Here is a 17,914-nt window from a genome sequence, read left to right as displayed (position 1 = left end):
TAAGATTTTATTTTTAAAATAATCTCTACAGCTAATGTGGGGCTCGAACCTATAACCCAGAGATCAAAGTCACATGCTCCACGGACTGAGCCAGCCAGGCGCCCCAGCAATTCTAATTTTACATTACTCAGACACAAAAGCCTTGGCTTGGTCCTTGACGCCTCTCAATCTCTTGCAGGCAACATCTTGTCTATTTGCAAATCCTAACAGTTTTATCTTCCAAATACATCCAAAGTGTAACGCTCTTACCTCTTCCAACACTACTACCCTAGTCCAAGTCTCTATCATCAACTATGTGAATTACTGCAACAACCTCCTAACTTGTCCCCTTGCTTACTTAAGAGCCAATTCTCCAAACAGCAGGCTAAGTGATTGTTTTAGAGTGCTAGTAATATCATGTCATCCTTTTTCCCCAAAACCTCTAGCTGCTTCTCATATTCTTAATCAGAACCAAGTCCAAGGGCTTCACATGATCCAGTCCTTGTGACTTCTCTGACCTCCTCTACTGCCTGCCTCTTTCGTTGCTCACAATGTCTCCCCTCCTACCCGAATCTAAACCTGATTCTCCCTCTGCTTGGATATTCTTCAGAGAGCCACATGGTGCGCTGCTGCATTTCCTTCTGGTCTCTATTCAAGCGTCTCCTCAAACAGACGAACCTAGTTAGACAAATGCTACTGTTACTGTCCTTTTAACCTGCTTTATATTCTCTTTAACCCTTACCCATCACCTGACATATTAAATATTGGTTTAAGAAATTTCTGCCTGCCTTCCCTACCAGAACGTGAATTTCACCAGTACTGTACCCCCAGTATTGAGAACAGCTTGTACATAAATATTTATTCAATAAATGTGAATAAAATATTCTCAAAAATATGTGGGTATGTGAGGTCAAGAGAGATTTCTTAGGCAGAACTCTAAGATGGCCTCTATACAGGTGTGTGTGCCCTGAATAATCTCCTCCCCTTGAGTACGGATGGGGCTGATCTAATCAGGCGAACCCTTTAAAAAGAGTCTAGGGATCAAAGATAGAAGTCAGAGAGATTTAAACAATCTGTAACACATGTGTTCTTATAGACCTTGAAAAAGAATAGTACCATGTTGTGTAGAGGGTCATGTGGTAGGAAATTGCAGGTAACCTCTAAAAGCTCAGTGACCGCCCCCCAAGCCAATAGCTAGCAAGAATATGGGGGCCTCATTCTACACCCATAAGGAACTATATCTTACCAACAACCAGTGAGAGAAGAGAATCCTATGACTCAGATGAGATTGCCTCCCTGGCCAAATTCTAGTCCTGGGAAGCTCTGAGTAGAGAACTTGGCTAACCCCTAACCAGACTCCTGACCCAAAGAAACTGATACAATAAATGTGTTCTCTTAAGCCACTACACTTGTGGCAATTCGTTATAAAGCAAAAAGAAACTATTAACCAGCCTTATGAATTCAAAAACAACTCTAGTATATCATTACTTTGGTTCACATATAAGTTGACGTCCCAAGAGGAAGAAGTGCCTAATGAAGCAAATGAGAACTAGAACTATTAAGCCAGTGTGAAAACAGACCCAGGCAGGAGGTAACTTTATGTGTTGGGCTGGGCTATGTACATTGAACTGGAGGGAGACCAGATGGTGAAGGTCCATGAGGAAGAGCTACTGGAATGAAGATGGTTAGCCTAGATGAAATACATACCTAGGGCAAAATGAGAAATGTCTTCAAATACCGCAAAAAGGTTGATTTGCAATTAGGGGGAGGGAAACTGAGGAGAGAGACTGGTTGCTGCGTTGCTTCAGAGGGCAGAACTTTAACCAGGGCATAGAAAGTATTTACTGGAAAGAAGTTTTCGGTTCAATGTAAGGAAGAACTTTCCAACAGCCAGAGTTGAGTACTTATTATGTTCTAAGAGCTATGTTAAGCAATAGGGATATAAAAATGAAGAAAGAGGGGTGTCTGGCTGCTCAGTTGGTTAAATGTGGAACTCCTGATTTTGGATCAGTACATGATCTTGGGGTCGTGAGATTGAGCCCCACATTGGGCTCTGTGTTCAGCTGGGAGTCTGCTTGGGATTCTCTCCCTCTACTTCTCTCTGCCCTCTCCTGATGCTGGTGTGACAGATGGACTAAGGAGAAAGAAACTGAAGATGGCAAGAGTGGTCAGGACCTCCTGCAGATAAGCAGACAAGAGACAAGTTCCTTGCAGGCTGGAACGAGGAGAGGTAGTGGAGATGTCATCATCCCCTACTTGTGCTTTCATGATTAAAAATAAAAAATCTTATAACCAAACATCTGTAAGACCCATATCTGCATTTTAAAAAACCCTTACTAAATTTCTTGTCTGTTAAGAAAAGAAGTTCCCTATTCGTATTTGCTTATGATATATATAAACTAAGTGGTTACCTACTGGGTTGGGGAGCAAGTGGTGGCAGGACCCAGGCAGATGATGAACAAGGATAGAAAGAGCTGTTTCACTGTGATTTCTGGTTCCTCAACTGTGTGAATTTATTATCTATTAAAAATAAAACAAAACGAAACATTTCCACCCTCTAGATAGATTTACCTGTGTGAGTTTCCATATTCTTTAGCACATGGTTCTGTTTGCCTCGGGGGAAAGATGTTACTTGAGGATCCTGCCTCCTTACAGAACATTTTTCTGGGTCAACCCTTCTGGAAGACTTGTTGACGACTGCCAAGTTCCCACTGTCACAGGCAGATTTTGCTGGTCTTTCATTAGGATTATCCTTTGGAATGGGGGCCATGTTGTTCCTGGGTCCGGCATTTGTAAGTCGTTGGCCCTCTTGTTTTGGTGGATTCCTGCCTGGTCGTGGCCTGGCCCCTTCCACTTCCCAGGGAGGCCTTTTCTGTGGGTATCTTCTCTGCTCGTTGCGTCTGGCTGCATATCCATCCAATACTCCTTTTTTAAAGGATGTATCCAAAGAGTCAGGGTGCATAACCCCCAGAGGTTTGGTATTTTCAGGTCCAGCATCCTCGGATTTTGGAGTCATTCTGTTACCCCACTCACATTTGAGTTTTCCCTTGACTTTTGGTCCTCTACCATAGCTGTACACAAATTGGGTTGCTTTTTTGGGTTTTGCTCCCCTGGGATCTGCACCAACAATTTCCTTCTCATTCTCAGAAGGGCTGTGTTCTCTGGGGTTTGTCCCACTCTCTGACCTACCCACACTTTCTAAGCCAGCTGCATCTGAGGTCTGGTCAGTGAGATTCTGTATTTTCTTGACTTTGATATGCTGTTTTTCACTCCTCAATTTCTGCCAAGGTTGGTTCTGAAGGCCAGGGTTCTTGAGTGATTTGTTAGAAGTAGAGGACTGAAAAGAAATCTGTTGACTTTTAGGTTTGCTTCCCAAAGGATAACCATGCTGATGAACAGCAGAGATGTCATCATAAGGGACTTGCCTGGAAAGGTGACAGGGAGGTGGTGAACTATAATTTCTTCTACCAATCCTATTAGAATCTAGTCTCCTTTGACTCCCACAACTTAGACCAGAATTTTTTCTCTCCTGAGGAATAAACTCAGCAGCATCCGTGTTGAATTTAAAAGTACCTAGGACATAAGAAAATAGACATGTCAGTGAAGAAATAAATCATCACCCATGAAGCCCAGAAGACTCTAAGTCATTATCTAAACATTACTTTCCTAAAGACTTGTATAAATACAACAGGCTCTTAGTGAGGCCTATGTTTCCTGTGAATATGATGGGTTCAAGATGCTTGTGGAACGCTGACCATTCCATGTCCAGTAACCTCACCAATAGCCACTGCTAAGAACTACTAACTAAAACTGCTCACCTGGGTGACCAAGCATTATTATTATTTTAAATGTAAGCTCCATGCCCTATATGGGGCTTGAAATCACAACCCCAAGATCCAGAGTCGCATGCTGTTCGGACTGAGCCAGTCAGGCATCCTGATCAGGCATGATTTATGTATCTAGTTACTTTATCAAAAAATTTCAAGTCAGCAAACAATCTGGGGGTGAGAATCAATGAGCAGATTCCATGTGGTCTTTCAAAACTCTTAAGGTAGCATTGCATAATATCAAGTAAACAGGTTTTGGAGTCAGCCAAAATCAGTTTGAAGTCTGGCTCTCCAATTTATCATAGGAGCTTAGGAATATCACTTGATTGTTTTTAGCCTTCATTTCCTCATCCTGAACAGAAGATGATACTATTTCAAAAGGCTATTGTGAAGTTTAAGTAAGATTTCATATAGATAGTACTTAACATAATGAGTATATTAGTTCCCATCTCTTCCCCCAACCCAGGAATATATTTTAGGTTTTCCATATATAACCTTTATAATATAGTCCGAATCCGAGTCTCAAAAATTAAGTATATGCCTCTTCAACCCCCTCATTTCCTTCCCCCAATGTGATTTTTTTTTTCCTGAAGCCCAAAGAGTAAATGATTTGCCTAAGGACACAACACTAGTTAGTAGAAAAGTCAGAATGATGTGTAACATATGGATTATACAGTTGACCTCTGAACAACACAAGTTTTGAACTATACAAGTCCACTTATATGTCAATTTTTTACAGTACAATAAACATATTTTCTCTTCCTTATGATTTTCTTGGTAACATTTTCTTTACTCTAGCTTACTTTATTGTAAGAGTACAGTATATAATACATATATCATGCAAAATATGTGTTACTTGACTATTTATGTTACTGGTAAGGTTTCTAGTCAATTGTTAAGTTACTGTTACTTGTTAAGTTTCTGGGGAATCATAAATCATCATGTGATGTTTAAGGGTCAACTAGGTTACGAATCAGTGGGGCTTGGAAGACATGGGTTTATGACCCTGCCATCACTTGTATCTTTATGCAAATGACTTAACCCAAATTTTCTTATAAGGAATGGAGAAAGTAACAATCCCTACATCAGAGAGTTGCTATGAAGAATAAAGCAAATTAGTAACATACATAAAGTGGTTAAAATGGTGCTTTATTTTTGCAGTTAGGACTACAGACTAAAACACACAGACCTGACCTCAGATGGGTGCAGTGCAGAGTGTGGGTTTCAGGTTTAATAATAAATGCTAACACTTACTAGGTAATTAACATGTGCCAGGCACTATTCTAAATACTTTGCATCTGTTAACCTATTTAATCCTTACATTCCTGAGGAGAAAGGTGACACTGAGAAATTTACTTGCCAAAGGCCACAGAGGTGTTCCAAAGCAGACTCAGGATTCCACCCCAGGCTACATGGCCCTAGAGACCACACTCTTACACAGCACTGTCAGAGGCTGGGAGGTGGGTACCATAGAAACATATACTGAAGAACTGAACGAGATCATAAAGGTCATAAGGTAACCTCTCACTCAATTCAGGATGTGTCCTGAAAGCATTCACACAGGCAATTCTGGGGATTGGGTGGAAAGCCTTACAAAACAAAGAGGATTATAAAGATTCAGAAGGTGGCAAAGGAAATGTTCCAGAAACATAAGAGAGAACATAAAGGTGGGAATGGGTAGATTAGATCAAGTGGGTGTCATATAGTCCACTCCTTCTTGAAGAAACAAAGTTGGAAAGAGGCAGAAGAAAAGTCAGTTAAGTTGTCCGAACAGCCTAGTAAAGGATGGGAAGAATGTGTTCCATGCTAAGCAAGAAGGAGTTGATGCAACTAGGGAGTCTAAACAGGGCAGCCCTATTCAAACACAGTATGGTTCCATTAGACATGAGGTAGTTGGTAATGCCTTCAGAAAGACCCTTGAGAGATAGGAGGAAGGGAAAAAAGAGCACAAAAATCAGGAATCTGCACCTGAGACACAAAGATGTGAGATACCTTCTATTTCTCCTCAGTATTTTAAGTAGCTGGAAGTTACTCAGTAAATAGGATATAAGTGGTACCCTAGATAGAAGATAACACGGCAGCATAGTAAGTGTCCAACAGAGAAGAAGAATAAGGGGAAATCCAAGAGATTATGAAGCCAAGAAACAAAGCTGGCATTGGAGAATCTGCCCATGGGCAGAAAGATATACCTGAACTTGTTGAGGACAGAAATGGGCAAGAGAACTAAATCCTGAGTGGAGATGGAGGTGTGGGCTAAAGATGATGCTGAAATAAGAGCATGGACTAGGAACCAAGACAAAAGCATACTAAGGGGGACACCAGGGTTGCTCAGTTGGTTAAGTGTCTACCTTCGGTTCAGGTCGTGATCCCAGGATCCTGGGATTGAGCCCCACGTGGGGCTCCCTGCTCAGAGGGGAGCCTGCTTCTCCCTCTACCTGCTGCTTCTCCCTCTGCCTGCTGCTCCCCCAACTTGTGCTAACTCACTCTCTCACTTGGGCTCTCTGACAAATAAGTAAATAAAATCTTTAAAAAAGAAAAGAAAAAAAAAAGCAAACTAAGGAACAGGAGAGGGACTGGAGAGGTCTCTGGACTAGGGAAACATGCCATAGTAGATGTGGGGGTGGATAGCTGGAACCTGGGGCACAACAAGGAAGGCCAAAACTATACCTCACAACTGGCCTCATCCAATCCTGCCTCAAACACTGAAGGGTGTAGAAATGGGCCAGAAGGGAGCCTGAGGATGGGAAGATCAATGGATCCAGTTTAGAAGATCTGGGGGGAAAAATGGGTGGGAGAATAAAAAAACACCACACTAACCCAAAAGGTTCCCATCCTGCAAGATTTAAAACCTAAATCAGGACTAGGGTTTGACAAATACAACTCTTCTGATCAAGACCCAAAGTAACAAGTACATTTTAGTGGCCACCCAGTACACAAACATACATATACTCTTCTTGGTGACTCAACACCGGTAAGTGGCAGAACTAAGACTAAAATCAATGTTTACAAACCACATGCTGCAAACTGCTGTCCTGTTTTTCCAGAAAGAGTGGGTCCTAAAATGAAATCAATGTAGTGGGTTGTAACAAGTATTTCTTCAAAGAAAACAGAAAATAGTGTATTGCAATTAGTAAGAAAAAGCATTACCTCCTAAAACTTTCGGTTCTTTTTTATATTATACACATATGTGCACTAAATCAGATGTAAAATGTTTCTTTTTGGTGTCTGCCCAAAAGTTTGGAGAACAAAGACTTAAAGTGCACCTTGAAGGAAATGGAAATGGATGCTACATGAACAGCCAAACGAAGCTGTTCTACACACAGAACCAACCCCAAGATAAGTGAGCTAACAATTACGGAACAGGTACCGTACAGGGCGGGAGCCTTCACAGGAATTTACTTATTTACCCCCAGACGACGGATGAGGAAACTAAGACTCAGCCACACTGCGTGGCAGTCTGAGAATGGAGACCATTGGTGTTCGGCTCGCGCTCGCTCTGCTGCCCCAGGACGCGCCAACGCGCCACGCATCGAGAGCCCGCCACCGTCACGGGCGGTGACTCGGCCGACGCCCGCCTGTTGGAGATTAGTGCGGCCTCTGCCCCAGTAGAGCCGGGCTGAAGGCGGGACGCCCACATCGATTCACTGGGTGCCGGGACAAACCCCCTCTCCCTGGAAACCCAGCTGCGGGGTTTCACGATCCAGTGGAGGATGGTCGAGGTCTCGGTACCCACGACGCGCGTGGCTTGGCCCTTCCGAGCCACTATCCCGAGCCCTGGTTCCCACTATCCCGACCGCCACTCTCGCGGTATGAATGGCCGGAGCCCTAGGACTCGCCACTGACCCAACTTCCGCTCCCCGAGAGGGGCCCAGTCCCGCGCGGGCCGGGACAGTACCTGAGACAGGAGGCGCCTCCGCCATCCCGTGCCGCAACACCTAAAGCGAGCCCTGCAACCTAGAGAGGGCTGTCACCCGGTCACGTGTCTTTGACTTCCGGCGCCGCAAGAATATTCGCATCTGCGCGCGGGGTGGATGGCTACGGAGGTTGCGCGGCCTAATTGAACTGGGAGGTGCGTCCGTGATGTCAGACACAAGCGCCAGGCGCTGGCCTGGAGGAGGAGATTAGAGGCTGTTTGTAGGTGGGGAGGATCACGTTTGTGTGCTGGCAGGAATTTGCGTAGTCATTGTTCTTCGTTTTGAGATTCATGGTGTTTTTTTTGCTACTGTGCTCTTCTGTCCTGGCACCCAACTAACTTCACCTGGCCTTCCGCAGTTAACTCAGACATCACTTTCTACCTGGAGTAGTGTGGCTTCGGGGTTAGAAAACAACAACAAAAAACCCCGCTAAGTAGTCAAAAGGAAACCTGAGTGAAAATACGCGCAAAACAAACACACAAAAACCCGATAAAGGGCTAATATACGAAGAATGCTTAAAAATCAGAAAACGATAAGTCAAAAGAACCTAAAAAACCCCACAAAAAACCCCGATTAATCATGGATTAGAAATGGTAAAGAACTTGAACGGGCAGATGACAATAAAATACAGATGGATACTGAACGTGAGGGGAAAAGTTTGGAGGCACCAGTAATTTATAAAGTAAAATTTTAGGGGCGTAAGGGTGGCTAAGTTGGTTAAGCGTCTGCCTTCGCCTCACGCTCGCTGCTCAGGGGGGATTCTCCCTCTTTCTCTGCTCCTCACCCCTGCTCATGTTCTCTCTCTTAAATAAATAATAAAATAAGATCTTTAAGAAAAAGCAACAAAATTTTATTTGACAGATGCCGAGAGAGGGAACACAAGTAGAGGGAGTGGGAGAGGGAGAAGTAGGCCTCCTGCTGACCAGGGAGCCCTATGTGAGACTGGATTCCAGGACTCCCGGATTGAGACCTGAGCTAAAGGCAGATAGGCACCTCAAAAGTAACAAAATTTTAAATGAATGTATGTAGTTTGTTATTGCATTGCTAAGTAGAGCACAGCATGTAAGCGTGAAGCATGTGTATTTGTAACCTAATTCACTGGTCCAGGCTTCCCCCAAAATACAAAATAGATTCATTTATTCATATGCATTTTAATGCATACTCTCCTAGGCATTGCTTTAAGTGCTGGAAGTGAATGGTGAAAAAGATAAACATGGTCCCCACCCTCGTGAAGTGGATTGTCTAGTAGAGGAGATTAAGAACTAAGTAATTAATATTTACAAATTAATACATTTTAAATAATTTCAAGTTATGATAGCATTATGAAAGAAATAACATAAATCATTAATTTTGACAGATCAGTTCACCAAACCAACCAACCAACCAACCAACCAACCATACAGTCACCTTTAGAAATTACCAGATGTTGGGGTGCCTGGGTGGCTCAGTGGGTTAAGCCTCTGCCTTCAGCTCAGGTCATGATCCCAGGGTCCTGGGATCAAGCCCCACATCAGGCTCTCTGCTCCTTGGGGAGCCTGCTTCCTCCTCTCTCTCTGCCTGCCTCTCTGCCTACTTGTGAGCTCTGTCAAATAAATAAATAAAATCTTAAAAAAAAATTACCAGATGTATCAGTCTGGGTCCAATCAGGTGAGAGGAACCACACAGTCATTTGAACAGAGAAGATTTTATTTATTTAAAGGCTTACTAACTATAACAGAGAATTGGAGTAATAAGGAATTGACGAGGGGTGCCTGCGTGGCTCAGTGGGTTAAAGCCTCTGCCTTACGCTCAGGTCATGATCCCAGAGTGCTGGGATCAAACCTCACATCGGGCTCTCTGCTTGGAGGGGAAACTGCTTCCTCCTCTCTCTCTCTGCCTGCCTCTCCGCCTACTTGTAATCTCTGTCAAATAAATAAATAAAATCTTAAAAAAAAATAAGGAATTGACTAATAAAAAAGTAAAAAGAACTCAAATAAAATAGGATTAGCAATATAAGGAACAGCCACTACCTCTATGGTTAAGATAAACTGTCTAATGAAGATCACCCCAGAGCTGAAGTGCAGACCTTGTCAGAGAGCATGTGGTCCTGGCTCACTAGATGGCAGGGAAGTGGCTGTGGTGCTGCAGTAGCAGAAGCTGCCAGAAATCTACATTGTAGATTTCTGTAGGGGAAAGTCATTCTTGGGGAGGTGTCTCAGAAGAGGCACTCTACTGCAAACCACCTGAGAGGGTGCCAAGAAAAGTTTGTGGCTGTTCACCACCATAAACTGAAGAGGCCAGGTCCTGAAGAAGCCCTGTAAGTTGCAGGAGCCAAATACTGGAGAAACTGCCCACAGCCCAAAAGCTTGCCTAACTGAAACACTAGAAACAGGAAACAAAAGCTTTTCCTCCTGTAATATCTCTCTGGTGCCCTCTACTGACAAATCTTCATATCTGCCAGCTGATAAAGGATAAATTAAAAGGGTGCTAATCATTTCACAGAGCAGGCAAAAAGCATAAATTTGGAACAATGGCAATATTCATAACTGGAATACTAGGGAATCTTCTCATTATTTTTTAAAACCTATAAAAACTGGAAGCAAACATTTATCCTGTCTTTCCTAGACAAACAGTACATCATACAATATACCAAAACTTATGATATACTTGCATTGGAAAACAAGTGCAGGGGCTCCCCTGGCGCCAGAATTTCTGGCCAGTGTGGCCATTTTGGCTTCCCGACCTTAGACTACTACTGCTGGTCACTGTCTGCAGCCATTCCGTGTGGCCATGTCTGTGCCTACACCGAAGCTGCTGAGGGACCTCACAGGCTTCACCTAGCGGCTCCCCTACAGCATGCCCAGATCCATTCCAAGCCACTGCGGGAGGAGCTCGGGACCATGGATGTCGCCATTGGGATCACTACCTGCTTCCTTTTTCCTCCTGCCATCAGGTTGGGTCCGGTCACATCTGGAGTGCTACAAGAAGCGGGAATGAATGGGGCTGTCCTGTCCCTTACCCTGTGACCTGACCACCCCTGCCCTCTCCTGATCACATCTACTGCATTCCTGGCCAGCCATCCCTGGATCATGTCTTTCAATTACAGTGACCTCTTCTGCAATCATGAACTCTCAATTTCTCCATGGTCACATCCTCAGACCACATATATTGGTGTATAAGGCGCTACTCGTTAGGGCTCTCCTTGTAACAATAAAGTCTATTTTTTTTAAGATTTTATTTTTATTTATTTGACAGAGAGAGACACAGCAAGAGAGGGAACACAGGGAGCGGGAGAGGAAGAAGCAGGCTTCCCACCAAGCAGGGAGCCCAATGTGGGGCTTGATCCAGGACCCTGGGATCATGACTTGAGCTGAAGGCAGCCACTTAATAATTGAGCCACCCTGGCGCCCCAATAAAGTCTATTTAAACCAAGGGAAGCAAGGGCAAAAATGAACTATTGGGACTTCATCAACATAAAAAGCTTTTGCATAGCAAAGGAAACAGTCAACAAAACCAAAAGACAACTGACAGAATGGGAGAAGATATTTGCAAATGACATATCAGATAAAGGGCTAGTGTCCAAAATCTATAAAGAACTTATAAAACTCAACACCCAAAGAACAAATAATCCAATCAAGAAATGGGCGGAAGACATGAACAGACATTTCTGCAAAGAAGACATCTGCTCAACATCACTTGGCATCAGAGGAATACAAATCAAAACCACAGTGAGATACCACCTCACACCAGTTAGAATGGCTAAAATTAACAAGTCAGGAAATGAAAGGTGTTGGTGAGGATGTGGAGAAAGGGGAACCCTCCTACGCTGTTGGTGGGAATGCAAGCTGGTGTAGCCACTCTGGAAAACAGTATGGAATTTCCTCAAAAAGTTGAAAATAGAGCTACCTATGACCCAGCAATTGCTCTACTGGGTACTTACCCTAAAGATACAAATGCAGTGATCCAAAGGGGTACATGCACCACAATGTTTATAGCAGCAATGTCCACAATAGCCAAACTATGGAAAGAGCTCTGATGTCCATCAACAGATGAATGGATAAAGAACATGTGAAAAACACACACACACACACACACACACATACACACGATGGAATATTATGCTGCTATAAAAAACACAAAATCTTGCAATTTGCAATGATGTGGATGGAACTAGAGGGTATTATGCTAAGCGAAATAAGTTAATCAGAGAAAGACAATTATCATATGATCTCACTGATATCAGGAATTTGAGAAATAAGAGAGAGGATCATAGGGGAAGGAGGGAAAAATGAAACAAGATGAAACCAGAGTGAGCGACAAACCATATGAGACGCTAAATCTCAGGAAACAAACTGAGGGTTGCTGGAGGGGAGGAAGGTGGGAGGGATGGGATGGCTGGGCTATGGACATTGGGGAGGTTATGTGCTACGATGAGTGCTGTGAATTGTGTAAGACTGATGAATCACAGACCTGCAACCTTGAAACAAATAATACATTATATGTTAATTAAAAAAAAGGAAATGCAAAAAAAAGTCTATTTAAACCTTAAAAAAAAATAAAAAAAAGTACAGAGGTGCCTGAGTGGCACAGTTGCTTAAGCACCCAGCTCTTGATTTCAGCTCAGGTCATGATCTCAGGGTTGTGAAACTGAGCCCATCATCAGGCTCCACATCCACCAGGGAGTCTACTTAAGATTCGTTCTCCCTCTCCCTCTGTACCCCTCTATAATAAATAAGTCCTTAAAACAAATAAAAAGGGGCGCCTGGGTGGCTCAGTGGGTTGAGCCTCTGCCTTCAGCTCAGGTCATGATCTCAGGGTCCTGGATCGAGCCCCATGTCGGGCTCTCTGCTCAGCAGGGAGCCTGCTTCCTCCTCTCTCTCTGCCTGCCTCTCTGCCTACTTGTGATCTCTGTCAATTAAATAAATAAAATCTTAAAAAAAAACAAATAAAAATAAATAAAGTCCAGACACTGTAATATTATTCGCTACTAAGAAGAAATGAGCTGTCAAGCCATGAATAACACATGGAGGAAATATAAATGCATATTACTAAGTGAAAGAAACCAATCTGAAAAGGCTATATTATATATGACTCTAATGATATAACATTGTGGAAAAAGCAAACCATGGACATAGTAAAAAGCTCAGTGGCTTCCAGGATTCAGTGGGAAGGGAAGGATGAATGGGCAGAGCACAGAGGATTTTTGGGGCAGTGAAACTATTCTTTATGATACAATGGTAGTTACATTGTCAAAATCTATAGAATGTACACCAAAAGTAAACTCTATGTAAACTATGGACTTTGGGTGATACTAAAGTGTCAGTGTAGACTCATGGATTGTAACAAACATATGAGGGATGTCTATAGTGGGGGAGGTTGTGCATGTGTGGGGACACGCCATATCAAAAGCTTAACTTTCTACCTTAAGAAAGTAGAAAAAGAAGAACAAACTAAACCAAAACAAGTAGGACGGAAACAATAAAGGTCAGAACAGAAATAAAATAAAAACAGAAAATAATCAACAGGGGTGCCTGGTTGGCTCAGTGGGTTAAAGCCTCTGCCTTCGGCTCAGGTCATGATCCCGGTGTTCTGGGATCGAGCCCCACATCGGGCTCTCTGCTCCGCGGGGAGCCTGCTTCCTCCTCTCTCTCTCTGCCTGACTCTCTCTGCCTACTTGTCATCTCTGTCTGTGAGATGAATGAATAAATAAAATGAATAAATAAAATCTTAAAAAAAAAAAAGAAAATAATCAACAAAACAAAGTGGTTTACTAAATAACGAGAACAAAATTGACTTACTTTTGGCTAGACTGACAAGAAAAAGAAAAACTCAAATTATTAAAATTAGAAATCAAAGAAGGGACATTATTATTGACCTTAAAGAAATAAGAATTATGGGCTGCCTGGGTGGCTCAGTGGCTTAAGCCTCTGCCTTCGGCTCAGGTCATGATCTCAGGGTCCTGGGATCGAGTCCCGCATCGGGCTCTCTGCTAGGCGGGGAGCCTGCTTCCTCCTCCCTCTCTCTCTCTCTCTCCCTCTCTGCCTACCTGTGATCTCTCTCTGTTCAATAAATAAAAGATCTTTAAAAAAAAAAAAGAAATAAGAATTATAAGGGGGTCCTATGAACAACTTTACGCTAACAAATTAGATCACCTAGATGACGTGGACAAATTCCTAGAAATACACAAACTACCAAAATGGACTAAATAAAAACAAACAAACCCAGAAAAATTTGAATACACTTATAGCAAGTAAAGAGATTTAATTAGTAATAAAAAAGCTTCCCCCAAAGCCCAGGCTCAGGTGGCTTCACCAGTGAATTCCACATATATATTTAAAGAATTAACACCAATCCTTCACAAACTCTCCCTAAAAATAGAAGAGAAGGGAATATGTCCCAACTCAGTCTCTGGGTAATCAGTGCTTAGCTCTCCATTTGCAGAAAACGATGGCAGCATGCCCAGACTCCTTGTCCATGAAAACAGAGTCAGACTGATCAGGCATCCTAGGGCAGTGGTTCTTATTTCCGGCTACACATAAAAACAGTCTGGGGAGCTTTTAAAAATCCGAGTGCTCACACCATATTCAGATCTATTATACTAGAATCTATGGGGAGAGAAAATATAAAAGGAAAGCTATGGGATATGAATAGAGGCTGAAGTGCCACACTTTTACTTTCTTACAGGATCATTCCAATCTCCTCCACCCTTGCTAAAGCTGACAGATTACAATTTAAGGAGACTACTTGCATTCAATTCTGCTTCAGAGATGCTGACTGGTAGCAGCTGTAGGACTGATCAGCAGAGACTATGCTGTGTCTGGGACTGACTCTATCACAGGAGTCATCTTTTCCACTTTCCTTAAATTCACTAAGACTGACACAGACCAAGGCCTGGCTTTTGGTCTTTTCCAAGTACAGCAAGAATTAGCAGAATGATAAAGGTGTTAAGGAATCTCCAGGGAAAGATATGGTTAGAGGCAGGGAATTATGACTTTATGATGGAAGTGGGGGAACTGGAAGCTATTAGTACAGCATAACAATGAAAAGTGGGACATAGCACAGAGAGAGGCTGCAGAGAAATTTTGCGGACCTTTATTAGCAGGTGACAGGAACCCAACTCCAACTAGTTTAAGCAGAAGAAGGGGTGTGCTAGCAGAATTCTCAGAGGGTTCACATAATTAAAGGAAGAGTTGCCAAGACTTGAAGTCTTCTGGGAATCTCTAGGATCAGAAGTCAGGCCTTAGTGCCATGAGGATTCTTTCCTTTGGCCTCTCATCTTGTCTCCTCTCTGGCCTCAATATCTTAAGCTTCTCATACTGACAAAGAATTTGGGGGGGGGAGGGGAAGAAAGTTATTTCCCTTAGGTTTCCATTTAGAAAATTCAAGGGAAGAACTTCCAACAGGCACAGCTGGGTCACAAGCCCACTCTCACAGCCTGGAAGATTAAGGGTCGGGTTACTCTAATTGGTATTTTTGCAATAATCACGTGGTTATATTGGGGAAGCAGTTCTGTAAAAGAAAAGAGAATGTTGGGGCACCTGGCTGGCTCAGGCAGAAGAGCATGTCACTCCTGATCTCAGTGTCATAAATTTGAGCCCCACACTGGGTGTAGAGATTCCTTAAATGAATAAATAAAAAATTAAAAAGAAAATATCTCCATCTTAAAAAAGTGAATGTATTTTTTTTAAAGATTTGTTCATATGAGAGAGAGAAGGGAGAGAGAGAATGAATAGGGAGTGGTAGAGGGAGAGAACACCCAGGCAGACTCCCACTGAGCATGGAGCCCAATGTGGGGCTCAGTCCCCAGACCCTGAGCTCATGAACTGAGCTGAACCAGGAGTCCGATGCCCAACATATTGAGCCACCCAGATGCCTATTATGTTTGTTTTTTTAAGTTTTTTTTTTTTTTTTTTTTTTTTAAGTAATCCCTACATCAAACATGGGCTCAAACTTACAACCCCAGGATCAAGAGTCACATGCTTTACCAACTGAGCCAGCCAGGCACCCCAGAGAATCTTGTTCTGAAAAGGCTAAGCAATAAACTATTACAGGGAGGTAGGGGCCAAGTCGCAGGAAGCTTTGTGTGTCTTGCTAGAGGTGTCAGGGAACCATAAAAAACTTTAAGGAGTGACTAGGTCAGATTTGTATTTTAAAAAGATAAATGTAGCTGTATGTGATGTATGGGCTCAAAGAAGTGAGACTATGCATGAAGAGAAAGCAAGTCATTAATTCCAAAAGACACTTAGGGTTAAAAGCAGGGTTTGATGATTAATTGAATGTGTAGGGTGGGGCAAAATACAGGCATCAAGGATAACTCAAGAGCTTTCTGTTTTGAATGATGGAGAATAATGGTTCCATTAGCTGAGATAGGGAATACTGGAGGAGGAGATTCAGATCTGAGGGAAAGATAATAGTTGTCTTAGCCATTTGAATGTCATGTGTTTGTTGGCTTCAGAAACCTCCAAATAATTGCTAGGCAAACAGCTGTGTGTGACTAGGATCCTGAAACTTGGGCAAGATCTGGGATAGAAGTATAGATTTAAAAGTCAGAAGTTAAAGCCAAGAGAATAGTTGAGCTCAGTAAATATCAGTGATCAGAGAAAGTATGGTGGATAAAAACTAGAATCCTTTAAAAAAAAAGTTAGAATCCCGTGGAACACTAACATTATGGATTTGGAGAGATGAAGATTTCAGAAAGAAGTCTTAGAGAAAATAGAAGAACAGGAAAACCAGAGAGTATTGTAACAAAAACCAAGGCAGTGGAAATCTTGTCAGAATGATTGCTCACAAGTATCCAATGCACTAAAGAGGTCTAGTTGGAGGACTAAATACATCACCCATTAAAACTGGCAATATATGGCACACTGATAACATTAGCAAGATAAGAAATAGAGTGGGAATATTTGCTAAGAGTGAATCCCAAGATAATACGCTTAATGTGGATGTCAGATTTTATTTTTTTGAATTAAAAAAAAAATTTTAAAGATTTTATTTATTTATCTGACAGAGGGAGAGATCATAAGTAGGCAGAGAGTCAGGCAGAGACAGGGGGAAGCAGGCTCCCTGCTGAGCAGAGAGCCTGATGCGGGGCTCAATCCCAGGACCCTGAGATCATGACCTGAGCCGAAGGCAGAGGCTTAATCCACTGAGCCACCAAGGCACCTCTGGATGTCAGATTTTAGATAATGGTGGGACATTTAATTAGTAAGGCCCAGGACTGAAAATAAGAATAAAAAAAGAGGTCTAGGCTAGTGACAGTTATTTTGAGTCCTTAGGTACAGGTAATATTTAAAATCTTGGGTGTGATACATTTCAAGGATATATCTTTTGATATATCTCAAATCCAAGATTGAAACTATAGTGGAAGAAATATTTAAAGAGCTGAGTGAGAAACTGTAGAGAAGCCAAGGAAGGTTTCAAGAAGTTAATGATGTTTGATCACAATGTTTGATCCCACTGGAAGGTTTCTTGTGAGGGTGAGATTAGTTCCCGCTAATGGATCATTAAAGACCCTGAAATTGGGCAGGAGTTTGGACTGGCTGTAGCACTTCTGGAAACTTCCAAGAAAAGAATGAAGCTCCTATTTTTTTGTTGTTGTTAATAGCCCACATATGAGAATAGCAAGTTGCAAAGTACAGTTAACACACGAACAACGTGGGGAATAGGGCACAGTTGAAAATCTGCAAATAACTTTCAACTCCCCCCAAACTTAACTACTAATAGCCTACTGTTGACCAAAAGCCTTACTAATAACATAAACAACTAACACATTTTATATACGTATTATACACTGTATTCTTATAATAAAGTAAGCTACAGAAAAGAATATGTTATTAAGAAAATCACAAAGAAGAGAAAATACATTTACAATCCTGTACTGTAAAAAACCCATGTAGAAGTGGATTGTGTTCAAACCTGTGTTATTTAAGGGTCAACTGTACTCATGACCATTACCTCAATTATTCCTCATAAAAGCCTTCTGAGGTAAACATGATTGTACTAATAAGGAAAAAGAAGTTTAACGAAGTGTGTAGGCTGCTTAGAAGTTATTAGATGATAGATCAGGGCCCAGGCCTGGATTGTTCTTTGTTCCTTCCTCTGATGCTAACACTTAAACTTGATTACTATAGTGGAGTTTTTAGGTGAATCAACATTAAAACTATGTTAAGTTTTTTTCTAGAGGTTTTAGGCTGAAGTGATATTATTAAAATTATA

At 42.2% G+C, this 17,914-nt stretch overlaps 1 protein-coding gene across 6 annotated transcripts in view; it reads right to left on the bottom strand.

Annotated features, from left to right (window-relative positions):
* The window catches only part of NFX1 (nuclear transcription factor, X-box binding 1), an 81,035-nt gene extending 73,215 nt beyond the window's left edge, over positions 1-7,820 (bottom strand). For 3 of the 6 annotated variants that reach the window (XM_032860376.1, XM_032860377.1, XM_032860378.1), the window contains exons 1-2: positions 7,702-7,820; positions 2,551-3,552 (exon numbers count right to left, since the gene is read on the bottom strand). In XM_032860376.1, the coding sequence (XP_032716267.1) occupies positions 2,551-3,552; positions 7,702-7,726 (1,027 nt within the window). In that variant the 5' untranslated portion in view covers positions 7,727-7,820. Of the gene's footprint in view, positions 1-2,550; positions 3,553-7,701 lie in introns of those variants that run through there. The other 3 variants (XM_032860373.1, XM_032860375.1, XM_032860372.1) reach the window with 1 other exon arrangement.
* Positions 7,821-17,914: the final 10,094 nt, after the last annotated feature.

This window comes from Lontra canadensis, unplaced genomic scaffold, assembly GCF_010015895.1.
Source record: "Lontra canadensis isolate GAN:19392208 unplaced genomic scaffold, GSC_riverotter_1.0 scaffold19, whole genome shotgun sequence".
Lineage (NCBI taxonomy): Eukaryota > Metazoa > Chordata > Mammalia > Carnivora > Mustelidae > Lontra > Lontra canadensis.
The sequence above is the reverse complement of the archived record's forward strand: the minus strand, read 5'-3'. Positions and strand labels throughout refer to the sequence as shown.